The sequence below is a fragment of the Oculina patagonica genome, chromosome 4 (assembly GCF_052425735.1).
Source record: "Oculina patagonica isolate OP01 chromosome 4, crgOcupat, whole genome shotgun sequence".
Lineage (NCBI taxonomy): Eukaryota > Metazoa > Cnidaria > Anthozoa > Scleractinia > Oculinidae > Oculina > Oculina patagonica.
The window spans coordinates 61,815,000-61,834,771 of record NC_135761.1 but is presented as its reverse complement, the minus strand read 5'-3'; the positions used below and the strand labels follow the sequence as shown (position 1 = coordinate 61,834,771).

Genomic DNA, 19,772 nt, shown 5'->3' with positions numbered 1-19,772 from the left:
ATAGACCTCCTGAAAAAGGTACCCCTTTTAAGCGGAGCTTCCCAGTATAGGTCACTATAAGGAGTACCCTCTCCCACGGCCTGGGAACAAGACTGATGGATAAACTGTCTTTTAGTTTAGCTGTTTCAATTTTCCCGCCCTTACGCTCCGGTTTCTTTTGTCATCAACAGGCGGACAAATATGATTACATGAAGTCCATGGCGACCGTAGGTACGGTTTGGGAAATATGTTTACTGTATATGACTAAAGAAAAGGGACAATCAAGTAAGTATGTGACAATTCCAGTTATCACATACTTGACTTGACTTTTCATTGATATTTGGAGACGAAAACGTACACTGATCACTTTTATGGCTCAGAAAACCAAATCAGGAGATTTACAACCAAGACAAAATTGTCAAAAAATGTGATCTATACCTCTCAAATAACACTAATTTGGGAAAATAAAGATCGTATCCCTGCGACAAGGATTTTAAATTTCAAAACCAAACATTTATTACAGCAAAAAAACTAAATTTAATTATCCAACTTCTGTTTTATAAGCTATGCAAAAGAAAGTTGTCGTAAACGAAGTGAGAACGCCAACGAACACATGGAGTGGTCTTGGATTCTCCAAATCAATGCCAGAATCAGCCATTAAAGAATTGGTGAGTAGAATAAGACTAAAATAATTATTTTTATTTCGTTTTGTACTTGTACGCAAATGATGTCGGTCTTGTTTCACTCAGCTGTGTGCATGCAATGATCTTGTGGGGTATTGAATTTATATTTTATTACGCTTCTTATGTATTCCTTCGATAGCTCAGTTGGTAGAGCGGAGGACTGTAGAGTGTGTATTGTAATCCTTAGGTCGCTGGTTCGAATCCGGCTCGAAGGAAGTTCTTTTTTCTCTTTTTGCTATTACGATCCTCAATCCGTGATTTACTTGTTGAATGACTAAAATTTAAAACCCAAAATATTTAACAATTAGACTACGAGCCCGGGTTTTCTATGAGCGAATAGGCAACGAGGCGCATTTTTTTGTAGACACTAAAAAGGGATAGCAGTCTCAAAACCTACAACTTTAGGTATTTAAGAGCCAAAACTAAGGAATCCGTTTCCCTTTCAAGACTTTCAAGGACAACGCACGCGCGATCGTGTTTTATCAGCAAATAGATAAAAGTAATGGGTACCAACAGAAGCATATCACCTAGAATTAGGTGATATGCCTCTGGTACCAATTAAATTCGCAGATTTTCAATAGACCACGATGAGGTTCAACCAGAAACCTGTTCAACAACAAGAGTGGTTTGCCCGTTTTTCATTTAGCTTTGTGCAATGTTCTTCGCCTTCACATTGAATTTATAATTTTACGTTTCAACGTATATAATCCTTCGATAGCTCAGTTGGTAGAGCGGAGGACTGTAGAGTGTGAGTTGTAATCCTTAGGTCGCTGGTTCGAATCCGGCTCGAAGGAAGTTTTTTTTTAGCTTTTTAGGCTAAAAGAGTTACAACCGAGGGCCACGCACTTCGTAGTATCTATCAGTCACTGATTAATTATTTATTTGTTTCTTTATTTTCTAGCTGGATTTCAGGGCCCACAACAAAGGGAATTTGTTACCTTATAATGGTTCCATTAACGGCAGCTTTGAGGTGCGTCTTTATAACCTTTATTTATACTGATATCAAACTGAGGCTAATTTCACCCTCAAGCCTCTCCAACGGCTTTTGATCTTGAGGTGCAAATCCGACAAGTGTCTCATTAGTGAATTACCAAAGTAACAAAAAATAAAAAACAGTGTGAAAGCGTCGAAGGTTTGAAAAGAATTACCTGTGAACGATGCTTCGAGCAACTGACGCAATATTGAAAGGGAGGAGGAGGACCAAGTACGTTTTTTAAAACGTACTTGGTCCTACTTGCTTTAAAAAGCATTGAGATAAATTGTTTGAATGTAAAAAAAGGTGTGAAATCAGGCGAGCTCTTAATTTTCTAATAATCTTGCGGTTTTTTTATTAGTCTGCCAATCCGTCTTCGCTGTTTAGCTCCGGTCCCAGGGATCACCGGAGCAGAAGTGGCTTTGAGGTGTGTTTTATTGTATCATGCTTTCCTAATTTTTGAGAGGATTCGTGCGTGACTTGTGAGCTTTGTTGCGTTACGCTCGTGCCTCACGCTGAGGTTGGCTCAGCCGGCCGTTGTTTTAATGTTTTTATATTCTCTTGCAGTCTTCGCTCAGAGCGGAATGCCTTGAAGAGGAAGAATCACCTGGTGAGTAACGAAAATACAATTATAAAAATGTCAATTGTGACTGCGATTTGTGGAAAGGAAAATGGGCGAGCACCTCCAATCTCAATAGCGTGAAGTTATACGCCTATAATAGTCAAGTGGCTTAAAGATGAATTACAGTCCGTACTGCGCAATCTCGGCTGCAATGTTTATGTGAGCCTCACAAACAAAGCAAAACTAAAAATTACGTGACAAACTTACCTGTTTCTTCATTAATAACGCCAGATATCCTTGCAGAACAAATAATAACAAGTAGAAGAACCTTGACGCTATTTCAAACCGACGTTTCAGCTCATCGGAAATTCTTGAACGAAGCGAACTGTAATGGCGGACTAAAAACACTTCATGTATGCTGTCAACGAAGTGCAACGTTTTAACGAATTCAAAACAAAAACGAAAACAAACCCCGAGTCTGCGCAGTACGGACTAGAAATCAGCTTTAAGGTCATTTTTAGGCAAAATGTTTACAGAGTGGAAGAAAGCGCCAAAATTGGCACAAAGGTTCTTCTTGGTGTAAGAAACAAATTAAGAAGGGGTGCCACGTGATCCGATCATCCGGGGGGGGAATGACACACGATTCAATTTCTGAGTATCTTTATCAGCATGAAAACGAGGCTGGAAAGTCAAAATGACTTTTTTCTGCATTTTTATCAACAACTTGAGCCAAAATATATAAAAACCCCACTTATTTCGAAAATCTCGTCAGTTTGCAAATTGAAGGATGTTTGCAACATAGTCACGTGACAATCCCGTGAGTCTTTGCATGAAAATAAGGCTGACAAATCAAACGTACCTCTTTGTACTTCTTATTGGAAAATTCAGTTATATATATAGTCACGTAACAATCCCATGAGTCTTTGCTTTATTCGTGCAAATCGAATTATAACTTCAGAGTAATTGGGATTGAGAATTTAGGGGTTTCTTTTAGTTTATTCCCATTCCTTTTGAAATAAATTGTTTAATTATAAAGAAAGTTCAAGTTATATGATGTCGGATCGTCTGCAGTAAAGGTGGCAACATACGAGGGCACATGTAGCAGGATCGCGCAACGGAGGCTTGTAATAGCGACAAAATCAAAATGTGTACACACGCAAGAAAAAGTAGCGCCGACATGTGAATTTTGCCGAGTTCAACTCGTCCCGGGGATGTAATTTTGTAGGGCTGCAATGCCTCTTTTGTGTAGATGGCTGTACAGCATGTCCCTTCAGTAGAATTAATAGGGAGCTTAAGCAATAATGACTTCGAAGGCAATGCCTATTTAAAAAGAAATGAAATTTAATTTTAATTAAAATGAAATTTTACTATAAGCAAAATAATATGATTCTATTTTATTGTTTGCCGACTTTTTAAACGAATGCTACAATTATCTAGACCTGTTCAGTCTATCAGTCCAAGAAATTCAGCTATCTCTAATTGAATATGTAAAGGGACCGTTTTAAATATAGAAGCATGAAAAATCCAGAACAGTTGGTCATTCTGCATTAGGTAAAATCCCAAGCCAAGTGGCGCAAACTTCCCAGAGCCTATCCTTGTTTCTGTAGCATTAAGTGGCTAGGAGTATTTCTATCCCCCCCCCCCCCCTGGATGGGATGCTAGTCCATCGCAGGGGTTCCAGCAGCAAATTCGCCGGAACCCATTTATACACCTGGGTGTAGAGAGGCACTTTGAGAGTAAAGGGTCGTGCTTAAGAACACAACAAGGTGACCCCGGCCAGGGCTCGAACCTGGACCGTTCGATCCGAAGTCTAGCGAGTTAACCATTTATATTAGGCCGCCGGGCCTCCCACTCATCCTGCAGTAACCTCCAAAACACGCAGAATGCTCGCTTCAAGTTGTTGTTTCGCAGAGGGTAGCTAAGGCTACTGCATGATTTATCCTTTACTTGGTGACGTTTTCAATGCTGTTAGCATGCGTTGCCGGCAACTGTGTAGGTTTTGCAAAAGGTGCGAGACAGCCAAATGCGCACCCAAAACCAACACAGGCGCCTGCTACGCAAGCTTTTTTATGTCACCCCTAAGTCTTCTAGTTGATTTTAAAAGACGACTTATTTTAAGTGATGTGCCATGCCCAGATTAAATTCACACTTGGAATTTTAACTGCAACATTTTTTTGGAACATATCACCGCTATATTTTTTTTGCTGATACATTTCTAGTGATCAGTACATTATCTTGTTCCCGCAACATTTTCTGGCCCTCGTGTCTCGGCAGGTCACGTCAAGAGAGAGCTCCAGTCATGCACGTCAGAACTCTTATTTGGAGCTCTTACTAATTTCTGACCTGACTTTTCACAAATCAGTTGTTGAACGAATCTACTTATGCTGCATTGAACCGGCCGCTAATGTTCAAATTATGTGAAAGAAATCCATCCAAAGCCTATAGTTTTAATTTCATCTGATACGGATACAGTGGCAGCTACACCATGTCATCCCTATCAATGCATTAAAAGATGAAATAGAATCAGATCTCAACACACAATCAGACTCCATCTGCAGAGAAGTCTTTTTTTGAAGCTTACTTTGCAGTAATTATTACCACCTGTAACTTGGTCTATAAATTCCGAATTGTGAACAATCATCCTGTTCATTTGACATATACTGTAGGCAATGTCATCATTTGACATTTTCTAGTCAGTTGTGAACTAAATAGATTCAAGCTGCTCAAAACTTATGTGCAACACAAAAACAACCCTTGCTTACCAGAAGCAATGCATTTTATTGCATTTCAACTCGGGTATGCGCACAAATGCAAAGGTGACTACCTCTTTCTCGACTTTCCGTCTCATGTTTTTTCCGCTTTCCCTTTCTCCTCTTTCCGAACATTTTATGCCACAGTTGTGCCTTGGCTTTCTTTTCTTTTCAAGAATTTCCGAGAAAACGTTAACGAGACGAGAAATTCGTACCACGAAATAGCTAAGAATGCAAGAGGGAAATTAACCTTTAAGTTTTTTCTCAAATTTCAAAGCGTTTTGTACGAATTTCAAGCTGAATTAACCCATTAACATTATCTCCTGTGCCTTTTGGGCTTTTGATGCCTTTTTTGGCTTTTGATAAAGTTAGAGGTAAAACAAATTAAAGGATCACACACGTCCAGGGCGGCTTAGGGCGTTTTAGGTGTCAATGAGGACCCTTTTGAATTTTGCAATGGTAAGACTCATTTTAACGTTAGCCTCGTTTTCACGTTGACGACTTCATAGTCTACTATATCAATACACATCAATGCTTGCAGCGTGTTTTTGGAATGTGTGGGGAAACGCGGAGGGAAACGGTTTTATTTATTGAAAGTCAAAATTGTGAATCCCACATGCTCTGTAAATGGTACACGTCATGTGCAAGAAAGCAAAGACTTGTGGGACTGTCACATGACTTAAGTACTTTTCAACATACCCAGACTATCTAATAAGTCATGTCCTGGTTCGTTTTCTTTCAATTTGCCAGTGAGAAGCACGAAGAGGTACGTTTGATTTGTCAGTCTCATTGTCGTGTAAAGACTCATGGGATTGTCACGTGACTTTACTGTAAACATCGTTGAACTTTGCAAACTGACGAGATTAGCTAATAAGTTATGTTATGTTATCTGTTTTTACTCAAGTTGCCAGAAAGAAACACAGATATGGGTCATTTTGACTTTCCATCCTCGATTTCATGCTAATAGAGATACCCAGAAATTGAAATGGCTATCATTCCCCCCCGGATAACCGGATCACGTGGCACCCCTTCTGAATTTGTTTGGTATACCGAAAAGATCATGCGTGCCAAATTTGGTGCTTTCTTCCAGTCTGTAAATATCTTACCCTTAAGCCACCTGACTATAAAGTGATCTGCAATTGACAGGGCGAAGTCATTTGACAATGAAGCGGTAATTGTTTTAAGCCTCCTCAGCGGGCTTTTCTGCCATCCCTTTCCACCTCTTCCGTCTGTTAGGTGGCTTTTTTTCTCTGAACCGTTTTACGTAATATGTGAAATTCTGTTGTGTACCCGCAAGCCTCTTTCGAGACATTTGTATGTAAGGTTTTAGTCTAAATTCCTTTTTGTGTGTTTATTTGTGTTTCGTAGCTGAAAGTAGCAGGGCTGGAGCTATTGGCTCAAGAAGAAACAGTTGTTCAGCAATATCTCCTTGTTCAGGTATGAGATAGTTCTGCCACTATTATGCTATATTGGTTTCCTTGGCAAATCCTGACCTTTTCTCGTCACGCAACCCATTAGTAGAAACATTGCGTGATGTAACGAAAGAACGAATTATGCACCAACTTCTGCAAGTCACCTGCAAACAAAACGATTCAGTTTTTGTATTCTCCTTGGAAGATCGCTGCTTGAATGTGGTTCTTCACACCCATTACCTTCAATTTTTTAATGACAACTGCATTTATCACTATGGGGTAAAAAAAATCTTTTCTTGTAGAGCAAGCCCCAGGCTAACTGCTGAAGGCATAATGCTTTGAAGGTGTCTTGCTTCAGCGGAAACCCTGGGGGGACTTCCATTACCCCCCTCTCGGTACAGTCATGGGGGTATGGCTTAAGTAGAATCGCTTTCTATTCTCTATGATAAACACCAAGAGCTATTGTAACCGTTGTCCAATTTCCTTTGATTATCAATTAATTTTTGTCGATTATTCTGTATCCTAGATCTTCGGGATGTGTTTGAAAAAGCTGGCCTTGGAAAATATTTTAGTATCTTCCAAGAGCAAGAGGTAAGGTCAACATATCGGAAAAAAACTGTAAGGTTTTTAGAAATCCGCTATAGACATTTTGAGCCCTGCTTTGTTTTTACAATACCACAAGTTGCTGTCCCTTTAAAGGCAGACATTTTTTTTTTATTAAATTAAGACATCGCTAGAAAAATCGAAAGAACTCTAAAGCATTTTTCGCCATTTGGGAAGGTCGTGCCTAGCAACATTCGCGCTGAAAACCTTGCTAAGTCAGTTAAAAGTGGTGCTTATTCTCTCGGCAGTGTAGATTGCCTAGGTAAACAGTCGTTTTGTAGCTAAACAATCGTTTTTTCTTTTCCAGGTTGACTTGCCAACCTTCATGACTCTGACTGACGAGGATCTTAAGGAACTGGGTATTAGTACGTTTGGCGCCAGAAAGAAAATGCTTCTGACAATTCAAGGTGAGGTGTATGAAATGTTTAATTTTTAGAATTCTAACAGATTTTTGAAGTCTCAGTGTCAAGAATGAATTGCGTCAATTTTATCGTTCAACGTATGTATTCCTTCGATAGCTCAGTTGGTAGAACGGAGGACTGTAGAGCGTGAACTGTTATCCTTAGGTCGCTGGTTCGAATCCGGCTCGAAGGACGTTATTTTTCTTTTTTTCTTTTGGTCTATTACAACCTATACCCACTTTTATGCCTGAATTGGCGGTCGCTCAAGAATGGCTGATTGATTACTGGGCTCGAGAATAGCCAGGCCCCTTTTATAGCGGAACAAATTGTTAAAACCCATAAGCATAACCCACTAACCGTCTATAAGGTAATCACGCAATCTGATTGCCTTAACAAATGCCGTCTATTTATCAATTATTTTACTCGTGCTTGTTGGATATAAGATGGTAGATAGCCAACGAGTTGCATAACGATCTCATATCCAACAAGCACGAGCGGAATAATTGTTTTATTAAAAAAGCCCAAAGAATTGCAATATTTAAGCTCCCTAGCTGTTTTTTCGTTGTAGCGTATCGGCTACCATTTTTGTGGTCAATGGCATATGAACCCATATACCATTGCCTGTTAACCAATCAAAACTCAGGAAATGCAATATACCATTGTGTTGCTAGTTTTGAATAATGACGGCTCTCGTAGCGCGCTCAGTTTTTTTTGCTGAATTTTATTAATCAAAACCTTTAATAAATCAGTTCTAGTAATATTTTGTGTTCGGTCACTAGGTTATGCTAAAACGATTAGACGGCTTGCTCTCGGCTCTATCTACTTTGATACTTTTAATCTTCTTCTATCAGCGGATACAAACCTCGAGCTCGCCGTCTAGTTGTTAATTGGAATCTACCGAAGAAATAATTCTGATAATAGGAAGTTGGCAGTAAGCTTTACGTACGATAACTGTGGTAACACTTAAATTTCTTTCGTCGTATTTCTCCTTACAGATTTGAAGAAGAAACCAAACCTTGAAACAAAACACCAGAGCCCAGTCCCCGCAGAGCGTCCTGAATCGTCACGGAGTCTTTTCTCAGACAGCGATTACAATCCACTTCCGTTCTACAGACGACATCCTATTGGCATTGCAAGCAAAAGTGGAAAGTGGTGATCTTCTTAAGAGCTCACTAAATTAACTTAAGCAAGTTAAAAATAACAGTTTACTCATAGTCATATTGGCTTACGTTCTTAGAGCGGTCTTTTCCTTGACTTTCTGCGGCTGTAACTTTTGACATTTGAAAAAAAAAAAAAACGCGCAGAAAAAAACGCACTGGAAAAGTTGCAAATTGAAGATTTGTTTTCAATTTCGCTTCTTATTGCCTGTGTTGAAATTATTTGTTTTTAGATTGGTTGAAAAAAGATATGTTGGGTCTTTGAAGTAAGTAGGTACAAAGCTTTGCCAAAACTCAACTTGAAATTATGAAGGTTTTCTTGTGAGCCAATCACAAAGACCGTTAGTTATTTTAAACAGCCAATCATAACCCCAAATCAACGCTTGCAACCGTTGGCAAGCGCGGGAAACGTGACGTAAACCGCTTTTTTTAGCTTTGCATCTGATTGGCTAAAAAAGCATCTGCCCTTTAATTGGATGGAGCACGTTGCAGCATGCGTAAAATTACAGAGAGTCAATGGAAGACCGCTGTTTAATAATACCGATCTTCGGATAATACTATCATGAAAGAAAACGCAGTAAATTATATCAAAGAACAGATAGCAAATAATCTTGGTTGGGTTTTCAAAACTCCAACTGGCTCAGAAGTTGTATATAATATAGACCAGAAATGTTGGTAATGGTGCCAGCATTTATTTTACATCTAATTTATAGTTTTATGTGGATAATTTCACGAGACGGGAAAATGAACTTCAAAATATTTTGTATAGTCCAATCGGGTAGTTTTTCTGATTTCAGCGGTCGCCTTAAGCGACTTTTCAAAAAAAATTCTTTGCGTTTCTTGTAGTTGCGTTGGTACCCCACTTCTGGTTCTTTGAATGTGTCAGCGTATTAAAATGCTTTACAGGTAATGAAAATAATAGGAATCTATTATTTTTTTTTATAAAACAGTCTAAAAAGCGTCTTAAGAGAGCTGTTCCAAGGCAGTAAGAGAAGGGTGGGAGGGGAGAACTGGGAAGGAGGGGGTGGGGCGAAGAAACGCATAGGAAAATCAAAGATACGATATATTTAGTGATCAAAAAAGAAAATTAGTGATTTTAAGTTCAGTTTCCCGTCTCTTTGTCCTTCGTTATATTAAACAAAAGTTTGGTAGATATACTTGCAAGGAACGAAAAGTTTTGAATATATTGGGAAAAAAGATATAATTTAACTAGCTTCAGGCATGCGTTTGATGCTTATTAATTTTATAGAAATTTGTGAAAGACTTTTTATACAGATAAGGAGCGAATTCCTTGGAATTTTTCAACACCCATTTTTCGAAAGTGCAGCGAATAAAACTCGTATTTCACATGCCTGTTTCCGCATGGTTTTCCAAACATTCAAACAAACATTCATCAATTTAAAGTTTGACGGAGACAGAATATCTGTTGCTATAACACAATTCAATGAGATTCCACGTTTACAGATTCGAACGTGACGCTTTACTTGTGTGACGCACTATTGAACACTGATCTTTTATCGCGTGACACCAAACATACGCGCAGCTTCCAGCACGATTCACCTAGGACTACATGTTTTTTGGTAGTTTGCGTGACAAAGTTTCTTAGTTGAGGACAGTTAAATGGTTATGGGGACTACCTAAAGTTTCTCTTTCATAGAAGTTAAACTATAACGATATTATAAACATAAAATTAATTTCAAATGCAAAAATTATTTTTGAAATATATTATGAAGCAGCTTAATTTTTCATTTTGAAAACTCGTTTGTTGGCGAAGAATTGATCTTAAAAGTTAACGGCGATATTTCACTGAGCAGTAACATAAGAAGTAAAGATTTATTAGCTTTTGAAGTAAAGAGTTGTTTTGTTATACAGTTGACAAGTTAAAAAGCAAAGGAAGACAACACATTTGGACGTTACTTTATTTAAGCAGCACTGAAATATCGCATTAAACTAAGCCAAAAAATATTTTCTTTCTTCATAACAATGTTATTTTTTTTATCAACAAGCTATCGTGGAAATGCCATAAAAAGTTTTAAAAAGACATTAAAAAATGTAGAAAGACAAGGTGAAAAATACAACAGGACTACCGCTTCGTCATACGTGAAGACAGAATTTCCAAAACAATTTAAAAGTTTAGTATAGTTTGTCAACTTTTTTACGCCAATGATTGATTTTAAAGACTTGCATGTTTAAGTAGTGCATGTAAATAAATAATATTTAACAGAGTAGTGGTGAGCTGAGCCATACTTCTCTTGGAATGTTCGGAGTTTGCACAATAAAATATGTCACCATTCTACGTTTAAAGAGCACAAAATTATATGAAAACCCAGTCGAAGGCGCCCCCATATTCGAACATTTGGTCAATCTGCCGATCACCCACGAAAGAGGCTTACAATAATCTTCGGGAGTTTCCGACAACACTCCGAACGTTTCTGGAGAAGAGTGCGAAGCTCACCATTAATATGAATTGACGACCGACTAGAATCGACTTTGATTTAATGCTAAATATTCAAGAGACGCTTTCTGACTGACTGTAGTAGAAAATAATTAAAGCTAAACAAAGCTGGAATTTTCGTGGAAAGTGTGGAATTGTTCTAAATTATTTTTATCAGGCCACTTGGCCTACAGTTTATTTTTGAAAGGAAGATTTCAATTATGTGTTTACAAATTCATTGCAAAGTGGAAAAAAATATTCATCAGCAGAATTTAATTTAATGTTCTTTGATGTTACTACTTTGACTTATTAACCCATTCAGCTCTAAATGCAACATAAATATTCTGTCTGCTAGTCTCGTGTTTCGTGTAGAGAACCTTGGAAGTATTTTATTTTAAACGAGTTATCAGGTTCGTATTTCTCATAATCTGTCCGCTTGAATTTGGTATTGGTAATGTGTAGAGAATCTTTATAATGATCAGCAGTAGGGCTGGAAGGGTTAAGAACTGGAATCACAGATTTTGCCCTGTTGTCGAGGGCAAGCCATTTATATACTTCATGTAAAATCTTCAAAATAAACTTTCAGAAGTAACTTGAACAAAACGTTTGATGGTGTAAAGGAAACGTAGTTCAGGATGGAAGAAAATAAATATTTTTTGAGAAGAGAAACCGCCTTCTTCCATTATTTCTTCGTGCTTTTTCTTGAGGAAAGTATAGAACGCTATTTAAAATTACTGTAAAAATGTTGGTCTTTTCAATGGAAAAGACATTTTGACCATTCCCCACGGGCATTAGTGGGGCAATTGCCCACGTTTGGTGTCCTACCCGGGGACGAGAATTACTTTGGTCTACCCCAGGGCTTTTGACGGCCTCATCGATCCAAAAGTGAACTGAGGGCAAACCAAGGCATATAGAAGCGCCACTTATCAGTATTCTGCTAGCAACCGATCTTTCTATAGATTTGTTATCTTATTATGCCTTTCAAAGAGCTAGGTGGTCACAAATTCACGTCTTTGCCATTGAATCCATCACTTGCGACGACGCCAATCACGCCAAGAATGAATGCCTTGATAAGGTAACCCTTCACCCCGGGGAGGCGGGGGGGGGGGGGGGTACTCGCATATGAAAGGGTCGGGGATGCTCGTCGTCTCGCTTAGGGGTGTAAATTTCGGATTTTTGGTCTCGCTTAGGGTGTTCCGGCAAAACGGCAATAGTTTTAGCCATACAGGTGTCGTTTAGGGCTGCACACGAAGAAATATACGAATATAAATTCCATTCTTAGTTTTTTGGTATCTTTTAGAGGTCAAGAAAAAATTGAGCCACGCCCAGATGGGTCTCTTTTGAGGGGTCTACATACATATACTTTATTTAGACACGGTAAAAACATCACTTACATGAATGGATTAAAACACAATAAAAAAAACTGATTTACATGTTCGCCGAGTGGGAGCACGAGGGAGACATCAGGCAATTGATAAGTCTTTTTAAGTGGCTAAAGGATCTAGCAGCTCTGGCATCGTGAGGAAGGCTATTCCACAACTGTGCCCCACTGTAACAGAAGCTTTGAATTAAAAGTCAGTAAGACAAATAAGTTAGCTCTACCAAGGTAGAGCTAACTTATTTGCCTTGTCTCTAAGATTATATTCTGCGCTGAATGGTTAAAATAGGTCTTGAGGTACTCCGGTGCTTGTTTATTGATAGTTTTAAACATTACTTTAAAACTATCAAAATTTCCGACGAGCAGCCCTGCCTCTTTCATATAGGAGTCCCCGCCCGGGCCCCTATTTATTACCTGGATGTTGCTCACCTCTTACACTCTTAATCTCTGTACTCGTACTTTAATATAAGACCACAGTATTAACAGAAGCATTAACTGATAATGAAAATAAAAATGCTAAATTTTCGGCAACTTTAAAAAAATAGAAGATTTGTTTACCGAGAATTTTCAGCAGTCGAATGGAACTGACAAACTGTTACCACTAAACGTCACCTATCTGATAGAGCGCTTACATCCTGGAGAAAATCGATAATCGGAGACGTAAGCGTAGTCATAGGCACGATCGAAATGGAGTCGGAAAAATCAGAACGTTTTTTTTTTTCATGATCTGGCTTATGACTCCGTCGTATAATCTAGTTGGGGGGGGGGGGGGGGTTGGGAGGAATTGTCGCAAGCAGAAGCGCAAGAATACTCACTGAATCACAGTGCTAGTTACCAGGCCCTCTAAATACTAAATACTTGTTTTTTGTTTGCGACTTTTACTGGCTAATAAGCTGAAGCGAAAACTCTGATTACGACTCCGTCGACGTGATTTTTACTAGATCGTAACGCGTGTTACGCGTCTGATTACGACTCTGTTGTTGGTTAAAAACAGCTTTAGAGATTTTAAAAGATATATATTACTATGTTATATCCGTGTGTGTTAAGCCAATGCATTACTTTGGAACCGTGTTTATTTGAAAACCAACAAAAATAAATTTCTCGACCGCTGCTCAAGCGGGACGCGGGCTCTAGGAACAAGATTGCTTCTCCGATGGAATTTTGTCTTAGGAAGTCACGTTTAAAACCGCAAACTGTCGAAAATCTAATAATTCTAATTTTTCCTTTACATATTAATGTTTTTGACATGCATGATGGAGATTTCAATTTGTTAACAACTACTATAGCAAATTCACTTTAAGAAATAGTTAGTTTTCGGAGGAGCCGGGCAAGCTTCGCCTCGCATGGTTTGGTCTGCGTAGATCTCCTAGCGCGAAAATTAAAAAGTTTGTAGCCTGGAACCCAGAAGCTGCGAATATCCTTGTTTTCAAGACTGTTTCGGATCCTTTCTAGAATACCTCGAACACGTTCTCCGAGCTGATCTTTGCTCCAGTAGGAATCGTCGGGAAGCTCGCACCATTCGTGAAGGAACATTGTCTTAAGTACATACTAGTGAAAAACCCATGTTACATGATACGAGGCTTCTTCATCTTCTGGGTCTTCAAAGAGGCACAAATCGTCTTCGTTTTCCTTTCGCAGTACTTTTAGAATTTTAAGTGCCACCTTGTGCATGAGTTCAGGGTTCTCACAGATGCTTTTCAGAACAATTCCCTCGGCAACTGAAAACGATAATCGCCAGCAAGGCCGATGTTTGCCCGACTCTCAAATCGTAGACGCGACAAGATGATGGCCTGCACGAACAGCCTCTTTAAAAACTTCGTACCCGGGATGTCCCCTATAAAGCCGTCCTCGTATATCGGATGCCGCCGGCCAGCACCTCATTTTGATGCATAAAGTTAGATCTATATATATATTTCATAGTCGGGATATATTTCTCCATTCCATGAGACTATAATCGTGATAGGAATCTTCCTTAGCGCAAAGTCGAGTCCATGTTCTGCGAACTTTCCCCCGTAACGTCGCGAACCTCGTCGCAGTTTACGTGTTAAAGTGGAAAGGCTCATGCAAACGAGGTTGGTACTTGGCCTTCGTTTCTGTAACGCCTCCTCGATAAGCACTTTAAATCTTTCCAAGGGCACATCAGGCTTGAGATTTCCCCTCTTTGAAATGTAGCGTTGCTTGCGATATAGATCACAAACTTCCTCGTTAGCAACTTGAACATGGACATATCCTGGGTCGGCCACCAGTCGTAGCGGTATATCCTTCTTAACACAAACACCAGGCTCTGAAAGGTTCTCCAGGCAAATCATAAAATCGAATTCATCAGGGCCTTCTACTTTAAGATCTTCAAAATAACTGCCGCTAGGAATGACAAAGTTTTTAAACAGTGGATCCTTGCGGCCGATGTACTCCGAGATTTCGTAGACTAGACTTGTAATTCTCTCCTCTGTCGCGTTCCCGATGTAGCGGACGTGGGGGCTCGTACAGCGGAGTTCGCCAGCTTAACCAAAGCGGTGCACAAGTCAACAGTCAGCAATTCCACGATATTTATTTGGGAGATTAGGCTGGCCGCCTGTACATCACTTACGGTAAAAACTAGAAATCAATAGACGATTGTAGTGTTACAAAAGGTACACGGAATGAAAAGCTAAATGAATATAAATGAAACTACAAAAAAGGAAAATATAGAAAAAACGACTTACATCTGATCTTACACCAAGGGTTGAAACTCCAAAGAAAAATAGCTCCAAAATAATCCGAGAGACTCCTCAATTGAACGTGCGACTCCGATAGACTGAAAACGTGCTTGTGAAATATAATATCCTATAACAATGATTAAATACCTAGAGCGGCCAGCCGAGAAAAGTAGATCAAAAATTAACTAAATCAACAATAGTTGTAACGCAACGGAAATGTATCTTGTAAATATCAACAGTTTATCTATAAACACGACACTCCTCGATTTCCTTCACTTCTTCGTGTTCCTTATCGAATATTAAAAGTTCAAGCAAGCAAACCGTGTACGATCTCCTACCAGTATACGTTGGATCAACTGAGTGATCTAATCGGTTTGACACATAGAAAACTGAAATTGAAAAGCAGAGACCGATACAACGTAGAACGAGAGAATAAGTTTTGTACTATATTTCGGCTGGCCAAACCAGCCTTCTTCAGGTACAAATGTACCTGAAGAAGGTTGGTTTGGCCAGCCGAAATATAGTACAAAACTTATTCTCTCATTCTACGTTGTATCGGTCTCTGCTTTTCAATTTCAGTTCCTTATCGAACTCTGCCTCTTTGTATAACTTTTTCAAATAGCCGTTTTCTAAGTGTAGCATTTTGGATTGTAAGAACCTGGGCTTGCGGTTATCTCAGAAAATGTTGGGTTGCTATGAAACAGTCACGCAACATTGATGAGCTGCGCTCACGTGACTTAATCTACACAGTACATTTTTTAGTGAAACAAAATTTTTTAATTTCATCAAATTTCATAACCGGTCTTTCTCCGTGTTTATACCTCATATTTGAACTGAGAATAACTTACATGTTTATGTAACAAGACTGAAATAACATACACTGGCACATTCTGTCCGACGTGACATATAGCTGCCGTTAACTTTCAGCTCCCAGAAGAATCATTGTCAACAAAATTATATAAATTACTTTAACTTGAAGATCAAGTCAAAGTAAATCAATGAATGAAGTTTCAGGGCTATAGTTTTGTCTAATGGGAAGTTACAGGGGCATTTATATGGCCAAAAACATGAAAACGAGGCTAGGCAGGCCAGGGTGGCTTTTTCCATACAAATCTCTTAAAATTGAATAAGTCACAAAACTGCAGACTTTAACGCAATAACAACACTGAAACGTCTCAGTATAGCATTTTATTCCATTTAATTTTAAAGTGTCACCATTAGCAGCATTTTCAGAAACTTGACCAAACAAAAGAAATGAATGACAACCAATTTTGCATAGGGTGTATTAGCCCACCGAATTCAAGAATAAACCCCAAATTCTGAGACGCAAAAGCCCTTCCAGCTCTAGGCCCATGGACTGAATAAAGACCCTGTGATATCTGGTCGAGAAAGTCTCATTGTGTCCAGTGCAAGTTGTAATACTAACAGTGTCACGACGAACCATAGTCAATCACTAACATCGGAAAGTTAGAGTTGGGCGTCCCGGTTACTGTTGTGATCACTTATTATTTCTGATAGTTTGGAATAGTAGTCGCCTAAGGACCCTAAGGGAGGTGCTTCAATTGTAAATCTATTTGTCTTTTCCTGTGCGAAGGTTACCTTAGTCACGTAGTCACGTCATCTTCAAATCGAGAGGAAACTGGGAACCAGGTTGTTAAGTGCTACCGACTGGAATTTTCGAGAAAAAAAATTTCAAAACTCCGATTTCGCATTTCTTCATATTCAGTCAAAAGAAACCCTTTGGTGAACTATTTACGAAAATGACATTTAAAATTTTCAAAGGGTTTTTATATTTGAGAAAATCGGCAAAAGGTTAAAAGGCCGTTTTCGCGTCCCCACCGCCATAAAATTTTGTCGAATTTTTGTGGGTATTCAAAACACTCGTACGGAAAGAAGGTTGAACGTATGAAATTTATCTTTGGCAGGTATGCGGGGCATCCAATATACTACACAGAAACCTAAAAATATTGCAAAACGATGCAATTAAACAGATCTTTTTTAAAGCCCGAAAATTGGTATTTTGAGCACTTTGGTAAACACTTGAAACAAGGGTAACTTTGGTGGCAAAAATCGTGTCCTGGTACATCGAAATTTGGAATAAAATATAGATCGGCGTCAAGTACTATTATGGTACTGTAACATATAAAAAATCCAGCCCGGGCAATTGAAAAACCACCCGTTGAGAGAAGTAAACGCATAGTAAATATTTCATGTATTGACTACAAAAATTGTCACGGTCACGCAACACTAGTAAACACATTTCGATCTGATTTATTCAATGTGTTTTAGTTTTGCTCACTTTGGCTACAGTTTATGTTCGAAAAAGTCTACCTATCTTATGTATACTTTACTGTTTTGTATTCATATAAAAATTAATTTTAGAGGATGGGATAATTGATCTGACCGCAAAAATACAAAGGTCAAGTTTCGTGTCATATTTACCGACTTTGCCGCTCACACTGTGTAACTCGCACTGTGAAAGAAATAAAACAATTCAAAGCGAAATGTCTTCACAAAGTAGTCTCGAAGCGTGTCATATTTTTATCCTGGTGGTTCTGTTTCATTAAATTACTAACTATTTAACACTGGTAAAAGTATTTTTGTTCCGGCTGTTCGTCTGTAAGTTTTCGTCTCTGTGTGTCAACAAATATTTGCAATGTGTTCAAAAAGATGATCTTGCAGCGATCTATAGGGAAATCGAAGTGCGTGTCTCGTCCTTTTGAGTGCGGGTCCTCACTTGATTATACGTCAGAACTTAAAGTTACCAGAACTGCAAGAATTGGAATAGTGTCTGTCTGATGTCTGTTGATTAGGGGGTCAAGGTTTATTTTGTCATTGATCTTATTGTCCCACAAAGTGACTGACCAGATTACCTGGTGTAATCAGTTACCTTAAGGTTTAAGATGGTAGTAATTTTAGCGATTTTTTTTAGCAAGATTTAGCGACAATGTAATTTAGCGATTATCAGATTTTTTTAAAAAACTGAAAACAGCAGGCCCTAGAAAAAAAGGTACCCAGTGTAAACCAGTATTTCATAAAGTAATAGCTAAGATGGAAATAAATGTTCAGTAAGAAAGAATCACTAGACGGCATTGTCAGAAAGAACAAAGTTTCGATATCCATTTCTTAAAAGAATTTTTGATGTCGACTATGATTAATTTATTTTCCTTTGGGGAGGGGGGAGGGAGGTACTAAAATTTAACGAGTATTAAATTTGACGAAGACTAATTTTAGCGAGTACTTTTAAATTTAGCGATTTTCGTGCTACTCGCTTAAATCACTAAAATTAGAAGCCGTTAAAAATTGCACCCTTGAGGTATGTTGTACTGACAGCAGCCTGGGAACTAGCTAAGGGTTGGCCCTCAGCCCTCAGATACTGAGGTGGACAGGAATTCAGGAAGAGAGGTTTAACTTAAAAAAAAAAACAACAGCGACAAAAAACCTTGTAGTAGAGAGAAGAAAAGGACCAACCTTGCAGAAAAAAATTGGTCGGAAATCATTTCCTGTCTCCACTTCTCAGTATTTGAAGGTTTGCCCCTTGCCTTATTTTAGGATATGTGGGACGATTAAATGCAGAGGGCCACACAACGTTAGGAAGACTTTGGCACAATTCTTTGTCGGATCTCACGTAGCTTGGAGATGCGTGTACTAGAAGTCACTCGAGGTGTATAAAACAGTAATTTTAAATGCACGGCTAGTACGACGACACTTAGTATTGGAAATTTATTAGGAGCTAGCTTATGTGTACTAATTATAACAGTGGCGGATCCAGACCTTTAGGTAGGTAGGGCCCCCAATCATCCTTACCTGAAATTAGCTCTTGAAGATGATTTTTCTTGGTCCCGTGGGCCTCGGTTTAGCCTAAAAATAATGGGGACCAGGGCCCAATGGCTTCTCCCCTTGATCCGCCACTGTTTTTAATAGTTGCAGACGCAACAGAACACAGAGCATTTTAACTTGGTCCCGCATTCATGCAACTACATTCCTAGACAAGTTCCTGCAACAGGACCACATAAAGAGCCCTTTTCCTCACTTGTGGTACAGGAACAGCTAGTCCAAGTTCATTGCAAAAGAATTGTAGCTGCCACAGATTTTTCTTCGAAAGAGAGTTTGCCTGGACCATTTCCCACACAAGGGCCTGGCCTAAAAAAACAAATTCTGAAATCGCTAAATTAAATAGTCACTAAATCTTGCTCAGAAAAATGGCTTAAATAAGTAGCCCCTAAAAATAGCAACCTTAAGGTAACGATTACTTCTGCAGTTCTTGTAATCTGGTCAGTCACTTTGTGGGACAATAAGATCAATGACAAAATAAACCTTGACCCCCTACCCCCCCCCCTCCCCCCGCCCAACACCCGTATAAAACCTTCCCTTTCCCCGCTATCCAAAGGATGGAATTTGATTTTAAGAGTCTGGAGGTACAAAGAGGGAGTCGAGATTGGTTGTGAATGCCGCAGTAAAAAGACAGAGAACTGCAAACGGGAGAAAGGCAGACAGCTTGGGAATAGTGGAGCGTGGAGCGAAGGGGAGAGCGTGACGACGGCTGACAACGGCTGTGGAGTTCGCCTTTTCGAATGTGTTTGGTATTTGCTCAACCAGCCGAGAATCGTTACTTGTTATGTTTGGACATGTATGGTAAGCTGCTGCTAGTGGTATAGTATCTTTTGCTTTATAGCCAAGAGTGTTTTTTTTTATTGTTATTGTTAAACAGGAAATCAACAGACATTCAGACAGACATCTAATT

The 19,772-nt window shown here is 39.0% G+C and overlaps 3 protein-coding genes, 3 non-coding genes and 1 pseudogene across 8 annotated transcripts in view; 5 read left to right on the top strand and 2 right to left on the bottom strand.

The window, feature by feature from the left end:
* Nucleotides 1-11,623, top strand: part of LOC144650979 (protein bicaudal C homolog 1-like) — a 30,110-nt gene extending 18,487 nt beyond the window's left edge. For both annotated transcript variants that reach the window (XM_078510829.1, XM_078510828.1), the window contains exons 22-30: nt 171-210; nt 544-647; nt 1,564-1,632; nt 1,997-2,062; nt 2,203-2,245; nt 6,316-6,384; nt 6,886-6,950; nt 7,270-7,369; nt 8,359-11,623. In XM_078510829.1, the coding sequence (XP_078366955.1) occupies nt 171-210; nt 544-647; nt 1,564-1,632; nt 1,997-2,062; nt 2,203-2,245; nt 6,316-6,384; nt 6,886-6,950; nt 7,270-7,369; nt 8,359-8,519 (717 nt within the window). In that variant the 3' untranslated portion in view covers nt 8,520-11,623. The remainder of the gene's footprint in view (nt 1-170; nt 211-543; nt 648-1,563; nt 1,633-1,996; nt 2,063-2,202; nt 2,246-6,315; nt 6,385-6,885; nt 6,951-7,269; nt 7,370-8,358) is intronic.
* Nucleotides 1-19,772, top strand: part of LOC144647806 (histamine H2 receptor-like) — an 88,392-nt gene that overhangs the window by 3,412 nt on the left and 65,208 nt on the right. The gene's annotated exons all lie outside the window — the stretch shown is intronic.
* Nucleotides 1-19,772, bottom strand: part of LOC144647823 (small ribosomal subunit protein uS11) — a 121,317-nt gene that overhangs the window by 77,555 nt on the left and 23,990 nt on the right. The gene's annotated exons all lie outside the window — the stretch shown is intronic.
* Nucleotides 792-877, top strand: Trnay-gua (transfer RNA tyrosine (anticodon GUA)). The gene is given in 2 exon segments: nt 792-828; nt 842-877. It is a non-coding gene; the product is annotated as a tRNA-Tyr (tRNA).
* Nucleotides 1,371-1,456, top strand: Trnay-gua (transfer RNA tyrosine (anticodon GUA)). Its single transcript is given in 2 exon segments — nt 1,371-1,407; nt 1,421-1,456. It is a non-coding gene; the product is annotated as a tRNA-Tyr (tRNA).
* Nucleotides 7,471-7,556, top strand: Trnay-gua (transfer RNA tyrosine (anticodon GUA)). Its single transcript is given in 2 exon segments — nt 7,471-7,507; nt 7,521-7,556. It is a non-coding gene; the product is annotated as a tRNA-Tyr (tRNA).
* LOC144648945 (cyclic GMP-AMP synthase-like receptor) lies at nt 13,163-15,126 on the bottom strand (annotated as a pseudogene). The gene is made up of 2 exons (XR_013569803.1): nt 15,035-15,126; nt 13,163-14,927 (listed from the first exon to the last, which is right to left on the bottom strand). The product of XR_013569803.1 is annotated as a cyclic GMP-AMP synthase-like receptor (transcript).